At 44.4% G+C, this 22,123-nt stretch overlaps 1 protein-coding gene across 1 annotated transcript in view; it reads right to left on the bottom strand.

The window, feature by feature from the left end:
• The window catches only part of FKBP6 (FKBP prolyl isomerase family member 6 (inactive)), a 148,023-nt gene that overhangs the window by 42,211 nt on the left and 83,689 nt on the right, over positions 1–22,123 (bottom strand). Inside the window, exons 6-7 of the mRNA XM_082247378.1 lie at positions 12,548–12,742; positions 4,849–4,958 (exon numbers count right to left, since the gene is read on the bottom strand). Of these exons, the coding sequence (XP_082103504.1) occupies positions 4,849–4,958; positions 12,548–12,742 (305 nt within the window). The remainder of the gene's footprint in view (positions 1–4,848; positions 4,959–12,547; positions 12,743–22,123) is intronic.

Raw genomic sequence — 22,123 nt, 5'->3', positions numbered from 1 at the left:
TATATGGATACATGTTAGATCGCCGCAGCGATCGCTGTATATGCCCCAACATGCCATTAAAAACATGCCCCACAGCACACAGCTCCTCACACTGCCCAGCCTGACATACTCAGTGTCATACAGCTCCCCCCCCCCCTTGCAGCCCACAGCATGCAGCCGAGATATAGGGAGACAAGCAGTGTGATTAAAGGCAGGTTACACAGTCCCAGACTGAGACCCCCCCCAGACAGACAGGTCCCCACATAGATACACTTACCTCACATGGCGTGGGGAACCCGCACAGGCGAACAAGCCGCTGCACATGAGGCAGGGAGAGTCGCAATTCAAGACGCACACAATGGCGGTTCAGAAACCGCACAGCGTCCGGTGAGGTAGCCACCTCACCAATCATCCCTGCACCGAACAGGGATGGGTCGTTCACCGTGCCAGGAGCGTTACCTGGCTGAACGCTCGATGGCAGACTGGGAAGCCACTGACCCACGACCTGCGACCAGGGGGATCAGCCCGAGACCCAGTCCGCATGATCCTCTTCGTCCGAAGAACTAACTAATGCTGACAAAAATAACAGCTAAGTAAAGGTAGAGAGAAAACTCAAACAAAATATCAAAAAGAAGAAAGAGTCTGGGACAAAAAGTCCCAGCACAGAGAGAGCCAGCCACTCCTGACAAGCTAGACATTAAAACTGAGATATGGTTGCAGGAAGTAGGAGGGTATTGACTGAGGGGACCACCCCTTGAGGGTGGGATATGTTAAAAGTTTTATTGTTAACATATTCTGTTGCCTAGCTACTCCTTCGGAGCAAAGTCTAATACCCCATATGTGACGAATATGAAGAGGCGGCGACTGTCGGAGGACGTAAGAGAAAATCGCTTTCTCTGAGTTCGACTGACACAGCGCTCCATAGATCATAACTAGTGGGTTATATTGCCTCCTCCAGGAGTAGGACTAGGCAGAACAAAGAACACCTGGCTATGCCCATGGGCCGCCCTCAGCTAGTATATAACCCCCCCTCTCTGCTCTAGGTAATCAGTTTAGTAGCAAGCAGTATTAGAAAATATCAGAACTCCATAGAGGGGTGGGTGCTGTGTCCGTCAAACTCAGAGAAATGGATTTTACGGTAAGTACAAAAATACCAATTTTCATTCGTTCGACAGACACAGCGCTCCATAAATCATTAATTAGTGGGATGTCCAAAAGCAGTTCCAAAAGGAAAATGAGGGGTGGGGAAAATAACCCAAGGCTAAACATAAGAGCCCTTAACCAAACACAGGAGTCTTAACCGGGTAACAGGAGCCCAGTCTGAAAAATAAACGTTTAAAGAAAAAACACCCCCAAGGAGGAAAAAGCCCCTCTTAACCACTTCTGGACCGGAAGATTTTCCCCCTTAATGACCAGGCCATTTTCTGCGATTCGGCAGTGCGTTATTTTAACGGACAATTGCACGGTTGTGCAACGCTGTACCCAAATAAAATGGACATCTTTTTTTCCCCACAAATAGAGCTTTCTTTTGGTGGTATTTGATCACCTCTGCGATTTTTATTTTTTTGCGCTATAAACAAAAAAAGAGCGACTATTTTGAACAAAAATATATATATTTTTTTCACTTTCTGCTATAGAACATTGCCAATAAAAAAAAAAACTAAAAATCAAATGTTTTTATCAAATTAGGCCAATTTGTATTCTGCCACGTATTTTTGGTAAAAAAAAAAAAAAATCCCAATAAGTGTATATTGATTGGATTGCGCAAAAAGTTATCGCGTCTACAAACTAGGGGAAAGATTTATATTCATTTATTTTTTTACTAGTAATGGCTGCGATCAGTGATTTTCAGCAGGACTGCGACATTGCGATGGACAGATTGGACACCCGACTGACATTTGTGACACTTTTGGGGGGCTAGTGACATTACTACAGTAATCAGTGCTAAAAATATGCACTGTTACTGTACTAATCACATTGGCAGGGACGGGCTTAACACTAGAGTGCGATTAAAGGGTAAAATGTGTCCCCAGGAGGTGCTTTCTTACTGTGTGGGGCATGAACTTCTAGACTCAAAACAGGGACCTGTGTTCCTAAATAGGAGGGACACAGGAGCCCTGTGTTCATTGCTGACAGAACAGATGTCAGCCGCGTTTACAACTGCAGAACGCCTTTCTGTCTCCACGGGGAGCGATCGCAGGCGTCCAGCGGCAATCATGGCCACCGGCATGGCCCCCAGGATCGTGCAGGTAGTTCGTTTTGAGGGAACCTGCCGCGTGTAAATCTGCGGCAGATGGTCGGCAAGTGGCTAAACAGCAGCCTGCAAAACTTTGCAGCCAAAAGAAGCATCCACAGATGTAAAGGTATCTACCTTATGGAATTTTGTGAAGGTATTCACGGACGACCAAGTGGCCGCCTTGCAAACTTGCGATATTGAAGCCTGATGATGAAAGTAGAATGCGCTGTGACAGAGAAAGGTGGAACCTAACCTTTAATGTAATAGGCTGGAGTCACCATCTGTCTGATCCATCTAAAGATGGTACCCGAAGAAGAGGCCAGCCCTTTTCTTGGTCCGTCCGTAACCACAAAAAGAGAGTCTGACCTCCGAAAACTCAGTAGCTGCCAGATACACCTGAATCGCATGAATCACATCCAGGGTATGCAAAGCAAATTCCTTGGAACGAGCCGGCTTGGAGATGTCCTCATTCAAATGGAAGTCAGAGACAACTTTGGGCAGGAATGATGGACAAAGACGAAGACCCACTTTATCCCTATGGACCACAAAATAAGGACTGCAACAGGATAATGCCGCCAATTCTGATACCCTGGAAGGTGACCCAAGAATGTCACCTTCTGGGATAATGTAGGCAAGGGAATCTCCTGAATATACGTAGGGAAGGGAATCTCCTGAATATTCTCAAATGGAGGTTTCTGGAGAACCAAAAGCATTAAATTTAAATCCCAGAGACCGTACAGGTGGGGCCAAATGTTGAACCCTCTGAATGAAGGTACAGATGAAAGAGTACACAGCTAGGGGTCGCTGAAAGACGATTGCCAAGGCAGACACATGGCCCTTGATGGTACTCAAGGCCAACGTCTGACCAACACCCTGTTGAAGAAACGCTAAGATCCGAGCCACAGAAAATAATCGAGGATGAGCGCCAATCTACTCACACCAAGAAATGTGCGCTTTCCACGTATGGCGGTACATTTTGCTGGAAGACAACTTCCTAGCCTTCACCATAGTAGGGATCACTGATCCAGACAGACCTCTATCCCTCAGTACCTGGCTTTCAATAGCGAAGCCATTAAAAGCAGCAGAATAGGAGTGGGGAAAGCCCAGCTCAGTGAGAGATTAAGGGTGGGAGAGGGGAATCTGCAGGCAGGTCCAACCGCCCCTAGAGGTTACCCGTGTCCACCCAAAGAAAACCACCAAAAGGGGAGAGGGGGGTCTGTACTTACCCTTCCAAGGTGCGGGAAACGCTCCAGACAGAACTCCTCGCCACCAAAGTAGGGGAGCTGTTGGCCAAGGGACCGATGCGACTCAGACCCAAGCCCGGTCATATGTGACCCTGCGAGACGTTTAACTCGTGGGCCAGCCTCTGTCCTTGAGGCTACGTCGCGGTCAACCTAGCACGTAGCTGCGGTCTGCACACACTCGCTGGGGGAGGGGGGGGGGGTCACTGTATCAAGATTATCCAGCCCGTCGCACAGCCCGGCAGTTGACGGTAGATCTCCCGAGAGAACACAAAAGAGATGTAAGGAAGGAGAAAACTGCTAGGACCAGAGATCCCAGCCGGGAGCCTAGGTCCTTACTCCTGACTAGACTAATTAAAACTGATTACCTAGAGCAGGGAAGGGGGTTATATACCAGCTGGGGACGGCCCATGGGCATAAGCCAGGTGTTTTTTGTTCTGCCTAGTCCTACTCCTGGAGGAGGCAATATAACCCACTAGTTATGATTTATGGAGCGCTGTGACCGTCGACGAACGAAAGAGAAAACACTTTTAAATTCCAAGTCTTCTTCCAGGGTTGCCACAAAGTAGCCACAGTCAAATTACATGCAAAAAAAAAAAAAAAAAAAAAAAGGCCTCCATAGTGCAAAATTCCAACAGGCTTTTATTTTATTCTACAAATAGTGCACTTCTGTATATGTAAAAGACAATGTGTAAGCTTATAGTAATGATGCTCCTTCATTCACACGCTGCTTCGGATTGCGGCCGTGCAGAAGGACGTCACTGCCTCGGCTTCAACCCAACACATTCTACTCAATAGTGTCATCAGGTCTTGAAAGGTATCCCTTGCCAACTGATATGCGTTAAAACCCAGAACTATGCACTCATGCGAGTTGCAGTGCAGCTCACTGCCAGAAACAGAACAGGCACCTTTTTGGTGCATCAGGCAGTCTATTCACATGAAAAGGCTGCCTTACATACCACTCATTAATGGTGTGAATGGGCCCTAAAGGATGCTCCTTGCCTTCCCCGGTCTTCGGTTCAAAGGCAGTTTATCTGCGCAACTTAGGATAAACTTTTTTCAATTAATTTTTTTAAAAATAAGTGTGCTATTACCATAAAAGCTTCTGTCAAAGTGCCTCTCTCTGGTGATTGGTTCCTGATTGCCATATCTGACAGAGCAGATACAGCACTAAAATCGAACCAGCAGCCAGCAAAGGTTCTGCAATTAAATGCTGAATCTAGAAACAAGTCCACAGCATGAATCATTGGGCTGTGTAGAGTTTATATACAGATGGCAGGCAGGAAAAGGTTAATACATAACTAGACTAAAGCTTAACCAATTAAAATCTAAAAAGGAAATCAGCTTTAAAGCTTATCAATTTATAAAAAGAAAAAAAAAAAAAAAAAATACCTGGACAGTCTCTTTAATTCACCATTAATTTCAGAGTTAAATGGCTTCAACCTCTGAGCTCTTAAAAGAAATGTACGAGCCTTTTCATACTCTTTCAACTCAAGACATGCCTGGCATAGGAAGGTAAAAAACAAGATAAGGCAACAGTTGAATATGCATAATCCTTAACGTACAAATGTAGTAAAGAAAATTAAATAAAATAAGGCACACACACAAAAGTGATGGGCAGAAGAAGGATGATGATGGGACTAGATGATTTTTATCAAAAACAATTACTATAATAAATTTATATTATGATATTTATGGTTACCCAGTTGTGCAAAAAACAGTAATCTCCACAAGCATATTTTAAAATAATTCCCTTCTGAAAACTGCGTCCTAGAGATTTCTCCCTTCTAAGGTTAAAAAAAACGGAATTTTTGTAAAATCTTACCTGTAAAATTCCTTTCTCTGAGTCCTCCGACAGTCGCCGCCTCTTCATATTCGTCACATATGGGGTATTAGACTTTGCTCCGAAGGAGTAGCTAGGCAACAGAATATGTTAACAATAAAGCTTTAACATATCCCACCCTCAAGGGGTGGTCCCCTCAGTCAATACCCTCCTACTTCCTGCAACCATATCTCAATTTTAGTGGAATAGCAGTAGAGTATACAATCAAACCCCAAAAGAGGGGCGGGGGCGGCGACTGTCGGAGGACTCAGAGAAAGGAATTTTACAGGTAAGATTTTACAAAAATTCCGTTTTCTCTTACGTCCTCCGACAGTCGCCGCCTCTTCATATTCGTCACATATGGGGACGTCCCAAAGCAGTGCAAACATGAGGGGTGGGAAACGCATCCGCGCCGAAAGGCAACGCAGTCTCCACATCAAAGAAAGGAACCTTACCAAAGGAAGGAAACCAGCTGGGCAACAGCAAAAATAAGTGCTCAACAGGAGCAACAACCCAGGAAAAGACAAAAAAACCAGGGGATACAAAACTTATCCCAACAGCCAGGAGTCCCCAACAAGGGACCCTAGGGAACAGCCGCACTAAGAACCTTGCGGCCAAAGGAAGCATCCGCCGATGCCTGAACATCTACTTTGTAGAATTTTGTGAAAGTGTGCACGGTCGACCAAGTCGCCGCCTTACACACCTGGGCTACAGAAGCCCCATGACGACAGGCCCAAGACGTACTCAGAGATCTAGTAGAGTGCGCCTTCACAGGCACAGGGGGAACCTTCCCCTGCAAAGCATAGGCCTGTTCAATGGTCTGCCTGATCCATTTGGCGATGGTAGAGGCCAAAGCCGCCATGCCCTTCCGAGGACCCTCTGGAAGAACAAACAAGGAGTCCGTCGTTCGAAAAGACTCAGTCGATTTAAGGTAAACCCTTATCGCCCGAACAACATCCAGAGAGTGCAATCTCACCTCCTTTGGATGTTTAGGCTTCGTGCACAACGAAGGCAAGACAATATCCTCATTAAGATGGAATTCCGAAACTCGTTTCGGCAGAAAAGAAGGATTAGGTCGCAAGACCACCTTATCCAAATGAATAACCAGGTACAGAGACTTGCAGGACAAAGCCGCCAGTTCCGACACTCTGCGAGCCGAAGTGATCGCCACCAAAAAGGCGACCTTTTTGGACAACATAGACAACGAGATCTCCCTGATCTGTTCAAAAGGAGCACGTTGTAACACAGAGAGAACGAGATTCAAGTCCCAAGGGGGCAGAGGATCCCGCCTCGGGGGAACCAGATGCCGCACACCCTGAACAAAGGTGCCAACCAATGGGTTGGAAGCCACGGGACGTTGAAACAGAACGGCCAGAGCAGACACCTGACCCTTTATCGTAGCCAGCGCCAAACGCTGATCAACACCCGTTTGAAGGAAAGACAGCACACGGGACACCGAGTACGTGCGGGGTGAAAACCCCCTGGACTCACACCAGGCAAAATAGGCCTTCCAAGTACGGTAATAAACCTTCCCCGAGGAAGACTTCCTCGCGTTGATTAAAGTATGAACGACCTCCGGAGAGAGACCCCTCTCCTTCAGGACCTCGGTCTCAACAGCCAGGCCGTCAAAGCCAGCGACTGTAAAGCAGGATGGTATATCGGTCCTTGAGACAGTAGATCGTCTCGAAGAGACAGACGCCACGGGGCGTCGACCGCCAGATTCACGAGGTCTGCGTACCAGGACCGGCGAGGCCAGTCCGGTGCCACAAGAATCACCGTGTTGCGTTCCGAGTGTAACCTGCGAAGGAACCTGGACAGCAACTGAATCGGTGGAAACGCGTACATCAGCCTGTACTGATGCCACGGGGCCACTAACTCGTCCGACGCGTCTGCCCGAGGGTCGCGCGTCCTTGCCACGAACCTCTTCACCTTGTTGTTGAGGCGAGACGCGAACAGGTCCACATCTGGAAGACCCCACTTCGCGCACAACGTCTGGAAGACAGCCGGATGGAGAGACCATTCCCCCTGATCCAGGGTCTGGCGACTCAGATAGTCCGCCTGCCAGTTCTCCACTCCCGGAATGTGAACCGCCGTTATCGCCGGGACACGAGTCTCGGCCCAAGACAGAATGTCGGCCACTTCTCGAGCCGCTCGGGCACTCCTGGTGCCCCCTTGGTGGTTGATGTAGGCCACCGCCGTGGCATTGTCCGTCTGCACCCGAACCGGGCAACCCTGTAGCCGGTCCGTCCAGCGATGAAGACAGAGCCTTATCGCACGCAATTCCAGAATGTTGATCGGAAGGGAAGACTCCCCCTCCGACCAAGTCCCCTGAGCGGACAGAACTCCCAGAACTCCACCCCAGCCCGACAGGCTGGCATCCGTGGTGATTACCGTCCACGAGATCGGACGAAACGGCTTGCCCCCGGACACCAACGGGGACTGGAGCCACCACAGAAGGTTTTCCCTGGTGCGAAGACTCAACGAGATTTGAAGATCCAGAGATTGAGGTCGCCCGTCCCACCTGGACAGGATCTCCGCTTGGAGACCCCGCGTGTGAAACTGTGCGAAAGGAATCGCCTCGAAGGCCGAGACCATCAATCCCAGACATCTCATACACGTCCGCAGAGACGAGTTCGGAACGTCCCTGAGGAACCTGACTTCCTCCCGGAGAGTCCTGAGTTTGTCTTCCGGCAGGAAGACCTTCGCCTGCACCGAGTCCAGTATCATTCCCAGATAGGGGAGACGAACCGACGGACTCAGTGTCGACTTTGGAAAATTTATCGTCCAACCAAACTCCTGCAGAGTTTGCATTGTGACAGACAGGTCCTCCTCCAGACCCTGTCTGGTCGCAGACCGAACCAGAATGTCGTCCAGATACCCCAGGACAGAAATGCCCTGGGCCCTCAATAATGCCAGAACCGGTGCAAGCACCTTGGTGAAGACCCGCGGAGCCGAGGCGAGACCAAAGGGCAACGCCACGAACTGGTAGTGATCCTCCGCAATGGCAAATTGAAGGTACCTCTGATGACCCTCGAATATGGGGATGTGAAGGTACGCATCCTTCAAATCGATGGAGGCCATGAATTCCCCCGGAACCAGGGCAGCCACCACCGACCGCAGGGATTCCATGCGGAACTTGCGAACCCGCACAGAGCGGTTCAGAGCCTTCAAGTCCAGAATCGGACGAACCTTGCCCTCCTTTCTGGGCACGGTGAACAGATTGGAATAAAACCCCCGAAACCTGTCCCGATGAGGCACCGGAACCACCACTCCCTGAGCCCTCAGGTCCCGCACCGCCAGGTGCAGGTCCCGCAGGCGCTCTGGAGACAGTTGAAGATTTGAGGGAAAAAATCTGCTCTCCGGCCGAGAGAGAAACTCGATCTTGTAACCAGATCGAACGATTTCCAGAACCCATCTGTCCCGCACACGGGCCAACCAGGGCTGAAGAAAACCGAGCAAGCGTCCCCCCACCCCAAAACTGGGTGAGGGCGCCCCTTCAGGCCGAACTGTTATGGGCTGCAGGTCCGGATTGGCTGGACTTCTGTTTTCCAGACCAGGGCTTCTTCTGAGAGCCTTGACCTTTGAACGGTTTGCCCTTGTAGTGCGGCCGAAAGGCACGAAAGGACCCCTGAGGGGGCCGAAAATTTGCATGCTTCTTCCCAGAAGCCCCCTTAGCCTTGGGGAAATGGGGCAAGAGAGTGCTCTTACCCCCGGTGATCCCCTTAATCAACACATCCAGGGACTCCCCAAAAAGGCGAGACCCATCATAAGGCAGATTGGCTAAGGTCTTACGTGAAGATTGGTCCACCGACCAACATTTTAACCAAACCAGGCGGCGAGACAACACCGCCACGCTGTGCACACGTGCAGCCAACGGAATCAGGTCCAGGTCCGCATCACACAGATACATGACACCCTGGTGGATCTGATCCACCATATCCAGGGTCGCCGCCGAGGCCGAATCGGCCACTAGAACGCGCCTAAGCATCTGCGTCCAACTTGCGATCGCCTGGGCCGCCATGAGAGAAGCAAACAGAGCCTTAAGCATAGAACCCGTAACAGAATAAGTATGACGGGCAAGAGACTCCAGTCTCCTATCCGTGGCATCACGGAAAACAGGGGAACCCTCTGCAGGAATCGCAGTGGCTTTGTTCAAAACCGCAATTGCATGATCCACTGGTGGAGGCACACACCACCGTTCATCAGTGGCAGGCGAAAAAGGATAACGCAGCTTGAATTTACTTGGTACCGCAAAAGGTTTGCGCAGATCGCGCCATTGATCCTTAACAGCGCGCTGAAAATCAGCATTGCAGGGAAAAACCTGCGGCGTCCTGCGTTTTCTCTGCGTCCCATAAGCCGCCAAGGCAGCGGGGGGGACACACTTCGTCCTGCAAACGCAGCGTTTGCTTAATGGAAGCAATCAACTCATCCATGATTGCAAGCTCTTCAGGCGAGCCAGGGGGAGAATTATCGACCCCCTCAACTTCAGCCTCCACCTCAGACCCCACTAGATCAAGAGAGGAGCGGGACCCCGATAAGGAGGCCCCTGCCAGAACAGCCCCATCACCTTCACCCTCAGAATCAGAGGAAAGAGCAACTCTGGGCCTTTTAGTAGATTGAGCAGCCACCAGCATTTGCACCTGAGCAGCAAGGCCAGCCACAATAGTGGCTAAATCCCCCCCTGGGGGGGAAACAGCGGTCCCCTGGCTTTCCACCAATACTGTAGGAAATTTGCCCTCCTGAGAATCCATTGCCCCTGTAATGCCAGACAACCAAGGGTTAACTGCCCCTTTTTAGCAAGCGCGGCAAGCGCAGCCCACCGCACCACACTCAAGCACAATGAGACCCCCACAGGGAATATGCAAACTGAACACAGGCAATGGATAGCAAGAACAGAAGGATAAAACCTGAGGAGACCCTCGCCGCTGCTGCTGCCTCGATCGGTGTTCCTGGAAAGAGGAAGTGATGCTGCCAGGGCGCTCTATGTAAGCCTATGGAGGCTACAAGAAAATGGCCGCCATGCATGTAAACCATGCGGCCGGAGCGGGTGTAGGCAAAATGGCGTCGTTTGGCGCCGAAAACGCCGCTCCACAGTGCATTAAAACACACATTACATTCCAATATAAGAATACATGTCAGATCGCCGCAGCGATCGCTGTATATGCCCAAACATGCCAAAAAAACATGCCCCACAGCACACAGCTTCTCACACTGCCCAGTCTGACACACACAGTGTCATACAGCTCCCCCCCCCCCCCCTTGCAGCCCACAGCATGCAGCCGAGAGATAGGGAGACAAGCAGTGTGAATAGAGGCAGGTTACACAGTCCCAGACTGACACCCCCCCAGACAGACAGGTCCCCACATAAATACACTTACCTCACATGGCGTGGGGGACCCGCACAGGCGAACAAGCCGCTGCACATGAGGCAGGGAGAGTCGCAATTCAAGACGCACAAAATGGGGGTTAAGAAACCGCACAGCGTCCAGTGAGATAGCCACCTCACCAATCATCCCTGCACCGAACAGGGATGGGTCGTTCACTATGCCAGGAGCGTTACCTGGCTGAACGCTCGATGGCAGACTGGGAAGCCACTGACCCACGACCTGCGACCAGGGGGATCAGCCCGAGACCCAGTCCGCATGATCCTCTTCGTCCGAAGAACTAACTAACGCTGACAAAATAACAGCTAATTAAAGGTAGAGAGAAAAACTCAAATAAAATATTAAAAAGAAGAAAGAGTCTGGGACAGAAAGTCCCAGCACAGAGAGAGCCAGCCACTCCTGACAAGCTAGACATTAAAACTGAGATATGGTTGCAGGAAGTAGGAGGGTATTGACTGAGGGGACCACCCCTTGAGGGTGGGATATGTTAAAGCTTTATTGTTAACATATTCTGTTGCCTAGCTACTCCTTCGGAGCAAAGTCTAATACCCCATATGTGACGAATATGAAGAGGCGGCGACTGTCGGAGGACGTAAGAGAAAGGATCACTTTCCAGTTTATGCGGTAACTCGAGAATGTAATGGTAACAGGTAACTCGAACCAGAGACTAAAAAGAAATAAATACTTAACAGCCACCTTTGTAATCCACAATCATTTTCCAAAATAATCAAACACATCCATACAAATATTGGACCACAAATCTTTTGGCATCACTATCATCCAGCTGATCACTATAAAAACTAAGATGAGGTAGATGGAGACCCGATCATTTATCCTGTATGCAGGAGAAGAATTTCTCTGGATTTTAGTGTACCACTTCCAAGGTGTGAGGCCTACAAACAATTACATTAGTTTGTGTATCATTATTCCATAAACATATTAAGTAATGTTATATGTCAGGGCTCGACAATCCCTGGGCGCCAGGTCGCATTTGCGACTAGAATTAGCGACCTGGCGCCTGGGGTGCCCTGCAGAAGGTGTCCTGTCATTTTTGCACGGACTTCCATGCACGGACTTCCGCGCCGTCCGAAAATTGGGGCCCCGGCTTTTCGGCCTACTTGAGATGAGAGAGGCTTACAATGGGGAACGGGCGCTTCCTCTTGTGGTGGCCGGGAGTAATTACTGTTGTAATGACTGTTTCCACTGCCTGTTTGTTCTCAATGCATTACCATCTCCCTGTCCAGTTAGTTACCTTTGACAGGGAGTGTGGTTATTATTAATTTAATTTATTTTTTAAATGTAAAAAAAAAATAATTACATTTTTTTTCTTTTTTTTTTTTTTTAATTATTAAAAAAAATGTAAAAAAAAAATGTTTTTTCCCCTATTATTAAAAAAAAAAATTTATATATATAATATATATATATATCTCTTTTTTTCCTCATCGCCATGCCACAGCCGAAGGCCCCTTTCACACGGGCTGTCTGATCAGGTCCGCCTGTCAGTATTTCAGGCAGACCTGATCAGACCCTTCATTCTCCTCTATGGAGCAGTAATCTTCTGCCATCTGATCCTGTCCGCCAAAAACAGACGGGATCATGAATCTTCTACATTTTCCAACACAAGGAAAATGAGCTGCAAGAGAACAAAGCCAGAGCTAAATGGATCCCAATAACGCAATGCAATTGGAGTTCTTGCATGGACCCGACTTTTGCCCTTAAGACCAACATACCTCTTTCAAAGATGCAATACAACTAAAATACCAATGCAATGCTTGCTAAAGCATGTGTTTTAGTATGAATGAATGAGCCCACAATTGGATGTGACTGGTTACATTCTCCAAAACTCAAATACACAACATTTAAATCAACTACAAACCATAATTACCTGTCCGCATCGAAACAGAGCTTTAACATTCTTGTTGTCTATGGCCAAAGCCTTCTCACCCCACTGTAGACTGCGGCTGGGACGTTCTAACCTCAAGTATGTGAGTGCCAAATTCAAATTCACAGGAAGACGAGCTGCTTCAAGCTGTCTTCTTTCCTCCTCTGACTTTCCACAACGTGATAGACAAGAGGATGCCTACAGGTGTGAAGTAATAAACATTTAAATAGTTAAGTTAAACTCATGTATATAATAAGCACCAAAACACAAATCCGAGAAAGCACATTTTATCAGAGAGCTTTCATAGATGGAGTCAGCCAAGATTAACCCCTTACATAACAGTTAATAGTAAGGAGTCAGATAAATTCATCTGCCATTTGGACAAGAAGCAGGGACCATGATCACCTAATGGTTACATAAACCAAAAAAAATCCTGGTGGAGGTTCTAAACATTCCTCACTCTACAACAAAATGTTTCCTACTTGTCCATTGAAGGACACAGGAAGTCTTTCACCTTCACATTTTGCTGTCCCCTGCAAAAAAAAAAAAAAAAAAAAAGTGGGTCCAGCTTCCACTGCTCCCATTGTACAGTGCGGATGCTCGTACGGGAGGTTTCTTAAATCTATTTTGCATGTATAGCCTAATATAGAGGCTTTTAATAAAGTCAACCAAAATGTTTTTACACTGAGGAGTCCATTCTCAGTTTTGTCTCTCTTTTTTTGCCATTAACACCTCACCTTTGGAACCTCTGACCACCGCAAGGAGCGTATATTAAGAACCTGCTGGAGGATCTACTTTGGTCAGGGAGACCACCAAAGCCTTTATTGATCCTCTTGTCATAAGACCAGGAGGGTCTTATGACAAGACCAACAACATCTGGTGAGTGTGGACCTTCACTTTATTGCTCACATATGGTGTTTCCCCTCTCTGTGGGTCAATCTTTGTAGGCATCTGTCAATGAACTTTTCACACTGGATATCACAGAGGATTATTTTGGGATTTTCACTTTGCACGGTTTTTGTTTATAAAGTGCAGACTTTTTAAGTTTCTAAATTTTATTTTTCGCTTTGAGCACAATACATGTTATTTTGTACATATACACATTTTTGTAGCAAGCGCTGTTTGTATAGAGCATACTGCTACTTATGAGGATAGCTCCTCCTTTTACCCACATGCCTCAGTTTTTTGCTAGTGCTCTAGAAGGATGGACATCCTCTCCCCAGCACTGATGTGTGGCGGACTAACCTATTTTAGCTAGCACCTCTTCTTCATTCAAAGTCCATGTTCTCTGATGACACACTTTCTGAGTGAAGCCTGGTACACACCACAGTTTGCCTTGAGAAAATATATGGGGGTTTGATAATTGTGTTTTCTATGCAATATATATATATATATATATATATATATATATATATATATATATATATATATATATATATATATATATATATCTTCTCTAAAAATTCATTGTAAGAACTACCCTTTTTCTTGCATGCTTAGGAAATAAACCATTGAACTTGTGAGGACACTAACCACCTGATGAAAACCAACTACCTACCTTCCTGTTTGATCAGAGAATAGACATTTGTGGTCAGAACCAGTCTGAACCAACAACTGTCATGGCGGACTGCTGCTAGTTCCCCCTTTTGTGTCAGTCACATGATGTTGACGCCCATTTAACCATTAACTTACCATTCAGAAGATATGGACATTGATTGGATTGATTATACTGTCACGTCTAGATTACAACCTAGAACACGCCTATGTCTTATGCATATTCATTACTATAAATTAGTTAGGCTAATGTATGTGAGCTAGACAATACTTTTTCTTAAATGAATAACATTTTATTAAAGTAAAATGCATATACAGAAACTTGCATAAAGTACAATATTACTCAATATGAGACAAGTGCATACATTTGAAAAATAAACAGACGGCCACTGTAAGGTGCTCATAACATGTTTAACTTGTGCAACAAAATGTCTGTATCAACAATTAACATGAAGATTGTCACATTGGTTGTTTAATTGTAGTAACGTGTGGCAAAAAAATTAAAAAGTATTTTCAATGAAAAAGGTAGGTTAAGAAAAGATAGTGGACAGAGCTAAGCAAACAATAAGGACAGGAAAGAATAGAATGATGAAGAAAAATGTGGTAACTTACCAGTGTTGAAGGACAGTTGGGAATAAAGGACGACCAGATACCTGGACACATCCACCTGTTGGATCTAAGGAGGGAAAAAACTGCTAAAGGAGTCAGAATGTCTGAACATAATCCATGGTCCCCAGGTATCATTAAATTTATCTGTATGTTCGTTGGCTATAGCTCTAGTTTCTTCTAGGGCATAGAGATGATTTATCTCTTTGAGCCAGTCAGTACGCGTAGGGGTGCGTGTAAACTTCCATAACCTAGGAATAATTGACTTGGCTGCCGTAAGTAGGTGTTGTGTCAGCGATTTTTTGTATTTCTTCATGGTACAATTAGAAATGTGTAATAAACAGCATTCTGGGGTAAGGGAAATCGTTTGTGATTTGAACAATCGTCTCCTTGATATCACGCCAGAAGGTTTGTATAAGCGGGCACTCCCACCATTTGTGTAATAGGGTTCCTTTTTCCCTGTTACAGCGCCAACAATGTAAGAGGCATCAGGGAACCAACTTTTCAATTTATCTGGTGTGTAATACCAATGAGTTAAGAGTTTAAACAAGTTTTCTTACAATTTGGTGTTAATGGAGCATTTGTGCGCAAAAGTGCATACTTTCAGCCATTGCTTATCATTAAATGAGATATTCAATGCTTTTTCCCATAGCAATTTATGTTTGTGTGGTTCCCTGATCCCTGTTGACTGCAACCAGGAATAGGCTAACTATACTGATTTCTCGGTTTTAGTACCATCTAAGCATATTTTCTCTAAGGGGGTCAGAGAGTTGGAGAAGTGGTTATTTTTGGTTATGTTTGAGAATTAACTATGGATTTGCCTGTAACCCCAAGGTGATAAGGCCCTACTGTCTAGCTCTGCACTCAACGTGGAGTATGGTTTCATTTTCCCTTTGTGTATGCAGTGGGTGATTAGTAGTGGACGATTATTGCGCGTGGACGGATTTGGATGGATGGGGAGGCCTGGTGGGAAGTCTGGATTCGAATCCAGGTGTCAATAGTCCTGGAGTGTTAGAGAAGTCTGTTTTCGTAGTAAGCTGGTGGAATACCTTAAGAGTAGCCCCAATTAGGGGATGGGTTTTCAGAGGGGTTGGACATTTGGCCCTTGGTATCCATGGTGATTGAGTGAGTAACCTGTGTAGTAGCATAGAACTTCTCAAAATAAACCTAGTCCTTATTGTCTGCATGACAGTTCCAGTCTATTATGCGGGCAATATGTGTGGCATAATAATAATTTTTAAAGTCAGGGAAACCCATGCCCCCACTTTGCTTTGGCAGGGTTAGTAATTTAGGTTGATATGTGGTCGTTTTGATGCCGAAAGGAATTTTCTCAATTTCGATTGTAATGTGTTAAAGAAGGTCCTTGGTATGTCTATAGGTATGGTTTGAAACAGGTATAGTGCTCCTGGGAGTAGTGTCATTTTGATAATGGCAGCTCTTTCAAACCAGGAAAAAATGTAAAGTCCAATTGTGAAGATCCTTGTTAATAGCTTGAAGCAGAGGAATGAAAGTTGTGGCATAAATGGCTTCCAGCTTAGGCAGGAGTCAGACTCCCAAATATTTAAGTGCCCTTTCTTCCTATTTGAAGGAGCAATTGTTAATGGCAGAGAGCAGCGTGTCAGCTTTTAATAAAATCGCTTCAGATTTTTTATCATTTTAAAATTTGATACGTAGCTATAATGTTGAAATATCTTGCAAAGTTTTGGTAGCGTGACATGTGGTTGTGTGAGAACAAAAGATCATCTGCATATGCTGCAGTTTTATATGATCTATCGCCGACCTGGAAGCCGGGTATGGAGGCAATCATTGATTGTCCTCAATAGTAGTTCTAAGGGCAATATGAAAAGTAATGGGGACAGGGGGCAACCTTGTCTGGTTCCATTATATATGGGGACCATTTGGGAGAGTGTACCATTAATTTTCAGTTTTGCTGTAGGGTGTTGGTAAAGTGCAGATAACCAATTAAGCATATTAGATTTTAGGCCAATGTATGAGCAGGTTGCCTTTAAAAAGTCCCAAGAGACCCTGTCAAAGGCCTTTTCTGCATCGGTTGACAGTAGCATGCCCTCAAATCTTTCGGTTTGTGCATTGTGGATGAGGTTCAGGGCTTTCGTGACGTTATCCCTATCCCATGCCTCCCTACTGGCATAAATCCCACTTGTTCGGGTCCAATGATCGTGTGCAAAAGAGGTTGCAGCCTGTTTGCTAATATTTTGGCAAATAACTTAATATCCATATTAAGCAGCGAAATTGGTCTACAATTGCTACAATCCGAGCGGTCCTTGTTCGGTTTTGGGATAATTGCGACATGGGCTTACAAAAATTTGTCTGGGATATCTTTAGCTTCCTTTAAATGATTAAATGTAGTGAGGAGATGAGGGGTCAAGAGGTTGGCAAAAGTTTTATAAAAATGGGCAGTGAAACTGTTGGGTGCTGGGCTTTTCCCAGATTTCAGCAATTTAATAGCCGTCAACAGTTCCAGTTCAGAAATTGGCCTTTCAAGTTGATCTGCTTCAGAGTCTGATAAAGTGGGTAGCTTGCAGTTAGTCAGATAATTGTGTATGATTTGGGCACGGGTTACCGCAAGATCTGGTGGCCTGTGGGTGGGTGGAAGATTTTAAAGGTTGAGTACAATTCATGAAACTCATTCGCAATTTTAGAGGTGTCATAGGTCAGATGCCCATCTCTGGATTTGATGTTTATATTTGTAGACAATTGAGAATCTTTTAGCACTCTAGCAGGGAATTTGCCCGTTTTATTGCCATGTTCAAAAAATAATCCCTTTTTTAGAAAAATAATTTGTTTTGCATTCAAATTCAGAGTGGACTGTAAGGTCTCCCTCAGATTCTGTAGTTCTGTTGCTGTACTGACAGCCAGTGAGTGTTTATGTGGTGCGTCTAAGTCCCGGATCCTGTCAACCAGGTCATTTATCGCTCTTTCAGCTTCCTTTTTTCTGCGGGAACCTAATTTGATTAATTCTCCCTGTGACGAGACCCTTGCTCGCTCGCTTCCGCTCTCCCGACACTCCTCTGTTTCTAGTGAGTCAGCTTGCAGATCGCAACGTCTGATGGTTCGGTCAACCAAGGATCCGGGATCCGAACTACAGCTATGTGCCGTCCGGAATCCATTAGAACAAACACCAAGCAGGCTGTATGTAAGTTCAAAAAAGGAAGACAATTTATTGGAAGAACACTTTTATACAGAATTTGGAACATCCTGCCCCCAACAACCACCCTTCCATTGGTCAATTGCAAAGTACCTGCAGTCCCCCTTCAGGTCCTCTACAGCCATGCAAATGAGGACTTGAAATTGAGTCAACAGGGATTGGTCCAGCTTGGATAGCTTGACCAGAAGGACTGTTATGTGCAATGAGACAGAAGCCCCAGGGGGCAATCAATGTACACAATAGCCAGACACAGAACAAGGGTTCCCTAAAGAGCCCCCAATACACATTACTCTGAGTGTCAATACATCCCCAAGCAGACAACAGGTGAGTTCATTAGCACACCCGACAATAGGTGAATGGAAAGCCACCTCAGACAAAAGCAACATTGCCAGACAGTCCGTCTCCTCATTGAACTTCCTGGAATGACCATATTAGGAGTTGTACTTCCTGGCCAGAGACCTCATGGCAAATGGGAACAAATGACCTTGCTGACAAATCTAGAGCAATTCAAACCTCACCCATCTGTCCTTAAATTCCAGTGACGGTGAACACCATCACACTCCCCATATAACACATTTGTGTGCTGCCCAAATAGTTCGAGGCGATAGCTCTTCCGTATTATCTTCTGTGAAATATGATTGAATAGCATTAGCAATGTGGTCTCTTCCATTTGTGTCGGTAAGTATGTTAGACTTTCAGTACGAAATAGAAATACATTTTTATTATTACAGGTCAAGAATGGCAAACTTTGAGGCCTCAATTGACCTTGTTACAGTTTGAGCAAAACCCTTTCAGTTTGAAGCACACATTGCGTCCATTGTTGAGATGGTGTTATTTACATGTACTGTGAGATGAGAAGCTATGTATCTACCCCCAAAAAGGTAATTGTGTTTGACGAACTTTTGAATACAATGCTCGGGAAGGCAAGCAACTAAATTGCTTATCCCAGGTGGAACGGCCTTTAGGGGGCAAGGTTTACATAAGACATTCTTCCCTGGTCATGAAACAAGAAAAGCCAGAGAGATCATAAAACTTTATGTTCGGGCCATGAGACGTTTATCACACAATGACCAAAACTCAAATTCAGGATAACACCTGTGTTCAACCATCCACCAGCAGATAAACTATTGTCTCAATCATGAGAAGACAACCAAATGGAAATCAGCCTTGACAAAGACTAGAATTTGTGGTAAAGATTGTGTCATACAGACAATTGTCCATTGAAAATTAAATGATATCAAAGAGACAGACTGATGAGAACTATATCTTCAAATGAAATTCATATAATCATAAGCTTATACAACATCCTTGCCCCATCATATACAAAAGGGGGTTGTGAAACTGATAATGTTATGACTATCTTCTACTGAGAAGTACAGTATATCTATTATATAGTAGTGTCAAAATGGTCCGAATTTCTTCCATATTTTATAATCCAGTCCCAAATCATGACTGTAATGTGGTTAACATAATAATCCCTTAATGGATAATACTCTGATTGGAAACAACCCATGTGTAGAAAAGTTTACATATACAAGTTATTGTGTAGCAATATATATATATATATAAATAAAACTGTCCATGTATCTATATCATTCTTACTGCTACTAAATGTAAAGTATATGGGTAAATCAGTAATTTCCAATCAATATATATATATATATATATATATATATATATATATATATATATATATATATATTTTGTGTTAGTGATATTCTTAATTTAATGGTATTACCAGGTCCAATCTTTACTTCATGGTGGATATTAGATGGACACGTATAGAGGATGAGAGCATGGATAAATTATTATGTTGTTAGTTATGATAATCTTAAATGGAGAAATTATACAGTTTTAAAATCCCATATCTTAGTTAACCAGTAAAGGTGTCGCCCAATGACCTCGTCAGTTAATGGTTAAGTAATACCAACCAATGGGAATAATGTTCCTCCCACTGGGTTTGGCTTATGATAATTCTTACTGCCCTTTTGTTCAACACAATATAAAAAGGAACCCCAGATGTAATAGGATACACAAGACACAACAACACATCAGACATCACGACACATTACATTACACATACAACACACACGCTACTACAGCTATGCATAGACTCATCTATACAGACTTCATCTTGCTCCACCATGTACCTGAAACTTGGAGGGACGCAACGAAACTCCTCCCTAATTGGCCACTATCTTGGAAATGCAGCCATCTTAAGGACTCTGGTAACGACCATTTTAAGCTAGCCACCATCTTAAGTATGGTAAATATACCTTGCTAATTATTTGATTATTATTTACTATCATTTCTTTTCTTCCTTACATGTTTTATATTTCATATTCAAGGGTAACAAGATTACAATCCCAGCCGTATGAACCATATGTAGATTTTTCTCTAAGAGATGATTTTGCTTTTTATAACATTTCTATTAATATCAGATTTAGCGCATATTGGCGTATTAGTCTCCCGTTTTGCATGGACTTTTCTCGCTTCATCTGCAGTGGAGTGATTGTCGGACTTCGCAATTCGCAGACAATTGTGGTCTGATTATATAGAACATTCATTTATGGTTCATACTACATCTGGGAAAAACGTAATCTTGCTTTATTTTACTTTCACCGTCTAGATAATAGCACATTGCATTTATCGTTTTAAGTTTGTATTTTATGTAAGGTTACCTCTTTGTGTCACTCATGTCTGATCATTTATGATGAAAATATGTCTGGCGAATATATATATATATATATATATATATATATATATATATATATATATATTCCCTACATTCCCTACTGTAGACTGTTTCACTAAGATTGGTATATGCTTTTAAAAAGAAATTAATCGATCAAAAAGAACTCAGGAAAATTGCTGTGGCATACTATTGAGTGTCTGAACGAAATTGATTGGTTTTTCTTAAATTATTTGCCGTAATCGGCTGGAGGCACTGCGTCATAATTCTATTGATAGTTCAGACATCGCCTTTCAGTAATAAATTAAAATAATCAGAATAATATTCTCGAACGTATAAAATGCACAACATATTAAATGGAGGCACTGCTGAGATCTCATTAATTTCTTACATATGCCAATCATAATTTTGATCATGGTGACATAATTAATAACTTTGCAAAAGTATTTATTTAATTGTGAATATTGATAGTAATGCCCTAAAATGTCTACATAAAAAGGTAAAGGTTCACGCTGCCAACTCTGGCAAGATGTCAATCCCACAGCCCCAGTAGATTCGGCACAGTTCTAGAATATGTAGAGACACCTCTCTGAGTCTGAAATGGTGGTATATGTAAAGGCTGGTTGGAATCATACCAATATCCTCAGAAAAAGTTGGGCCAAATATGGGCACCAGACGTGGGTAGAGGAAAACCCGATGTATGAACTCACCAAAAGCTTCTCTAACACCAAAGACATCAGGAAGCGTGATCACCTACTTTTAGAATCATGACCAATCTTACTGTATCTCTGTGAGGAACTGCACCATAAGGCTCAGCAAAAAGGAATTTAGTAAAGTTCTAATTTCCACTCCAAATAATAAGAAGTGAGATAAGGAACCTCCTTGAGCAGGTGAAAGTGACCTCTATTGGGACACATTGGTTAAGAGAATGTAGCGTGAAACTGCAGGAAAAAAGTAGAACTGTGGCAGAAGTTTTGTTCAGAAAGCTGTAATATAAGCCACCATTTGAAAGAGCAATGTAAACGATTAATGCAATAAGTAGGAAGTTTTGAGCAAGGGAAAATGTTTCTAGCGGAAGTTGCCGAGTAACCAGCAGTTGAAAATTAAGTTGCCGAGTAACCAGCAGTGGAAAATTAAAAAAATAAAATAAATAAATAAAAATGTAACAGTTCCAGTAAGGACAGGAATTCATCAATAAATAGGAGAGTTCCAAAAGCTTATGGTGTCCATACAAAAGGGTACTGCTTATCAGTCCTGCATTATAAATAAAATGAAGTAATTCATTAGACCCAGATATGACTCCCAGTCTGATGGTTATGACCCAGAAAAGGGGGGGGGGGGGGGGGGAGTCAGGCAAAGAGTCCACGTCCTACCCCAGCCATATTCCTAATATAGGAGGGCAGAAATTGGGCAGCCATGCATAACTAGGTATTAGTCATATCAGGTCACCGCAAAAAGACTAGCACCCCTAAAAAAGATACCATACACCTCCAGAATTTAAAAAGTTTGTTTTAAAAAGAGTACTGTCCTGATTTTTATTAAGAAAGGGTCCTTAGACATT

Source organism: Pelophylax lessonae (genome assembly GCF_965119305.1).
Source record: "Pelophylax lessonae genome assembly, chromosome: 2".
Lineage (NCBI taxonomy): Eukaryota > Metazoa > Chordata > Amphibia > Anura > Ranidae > Pelophylax > Pelophylax lessonae.
This window is presented reverse-complemented; position numbering and strand designations above follow the sequence as displayed.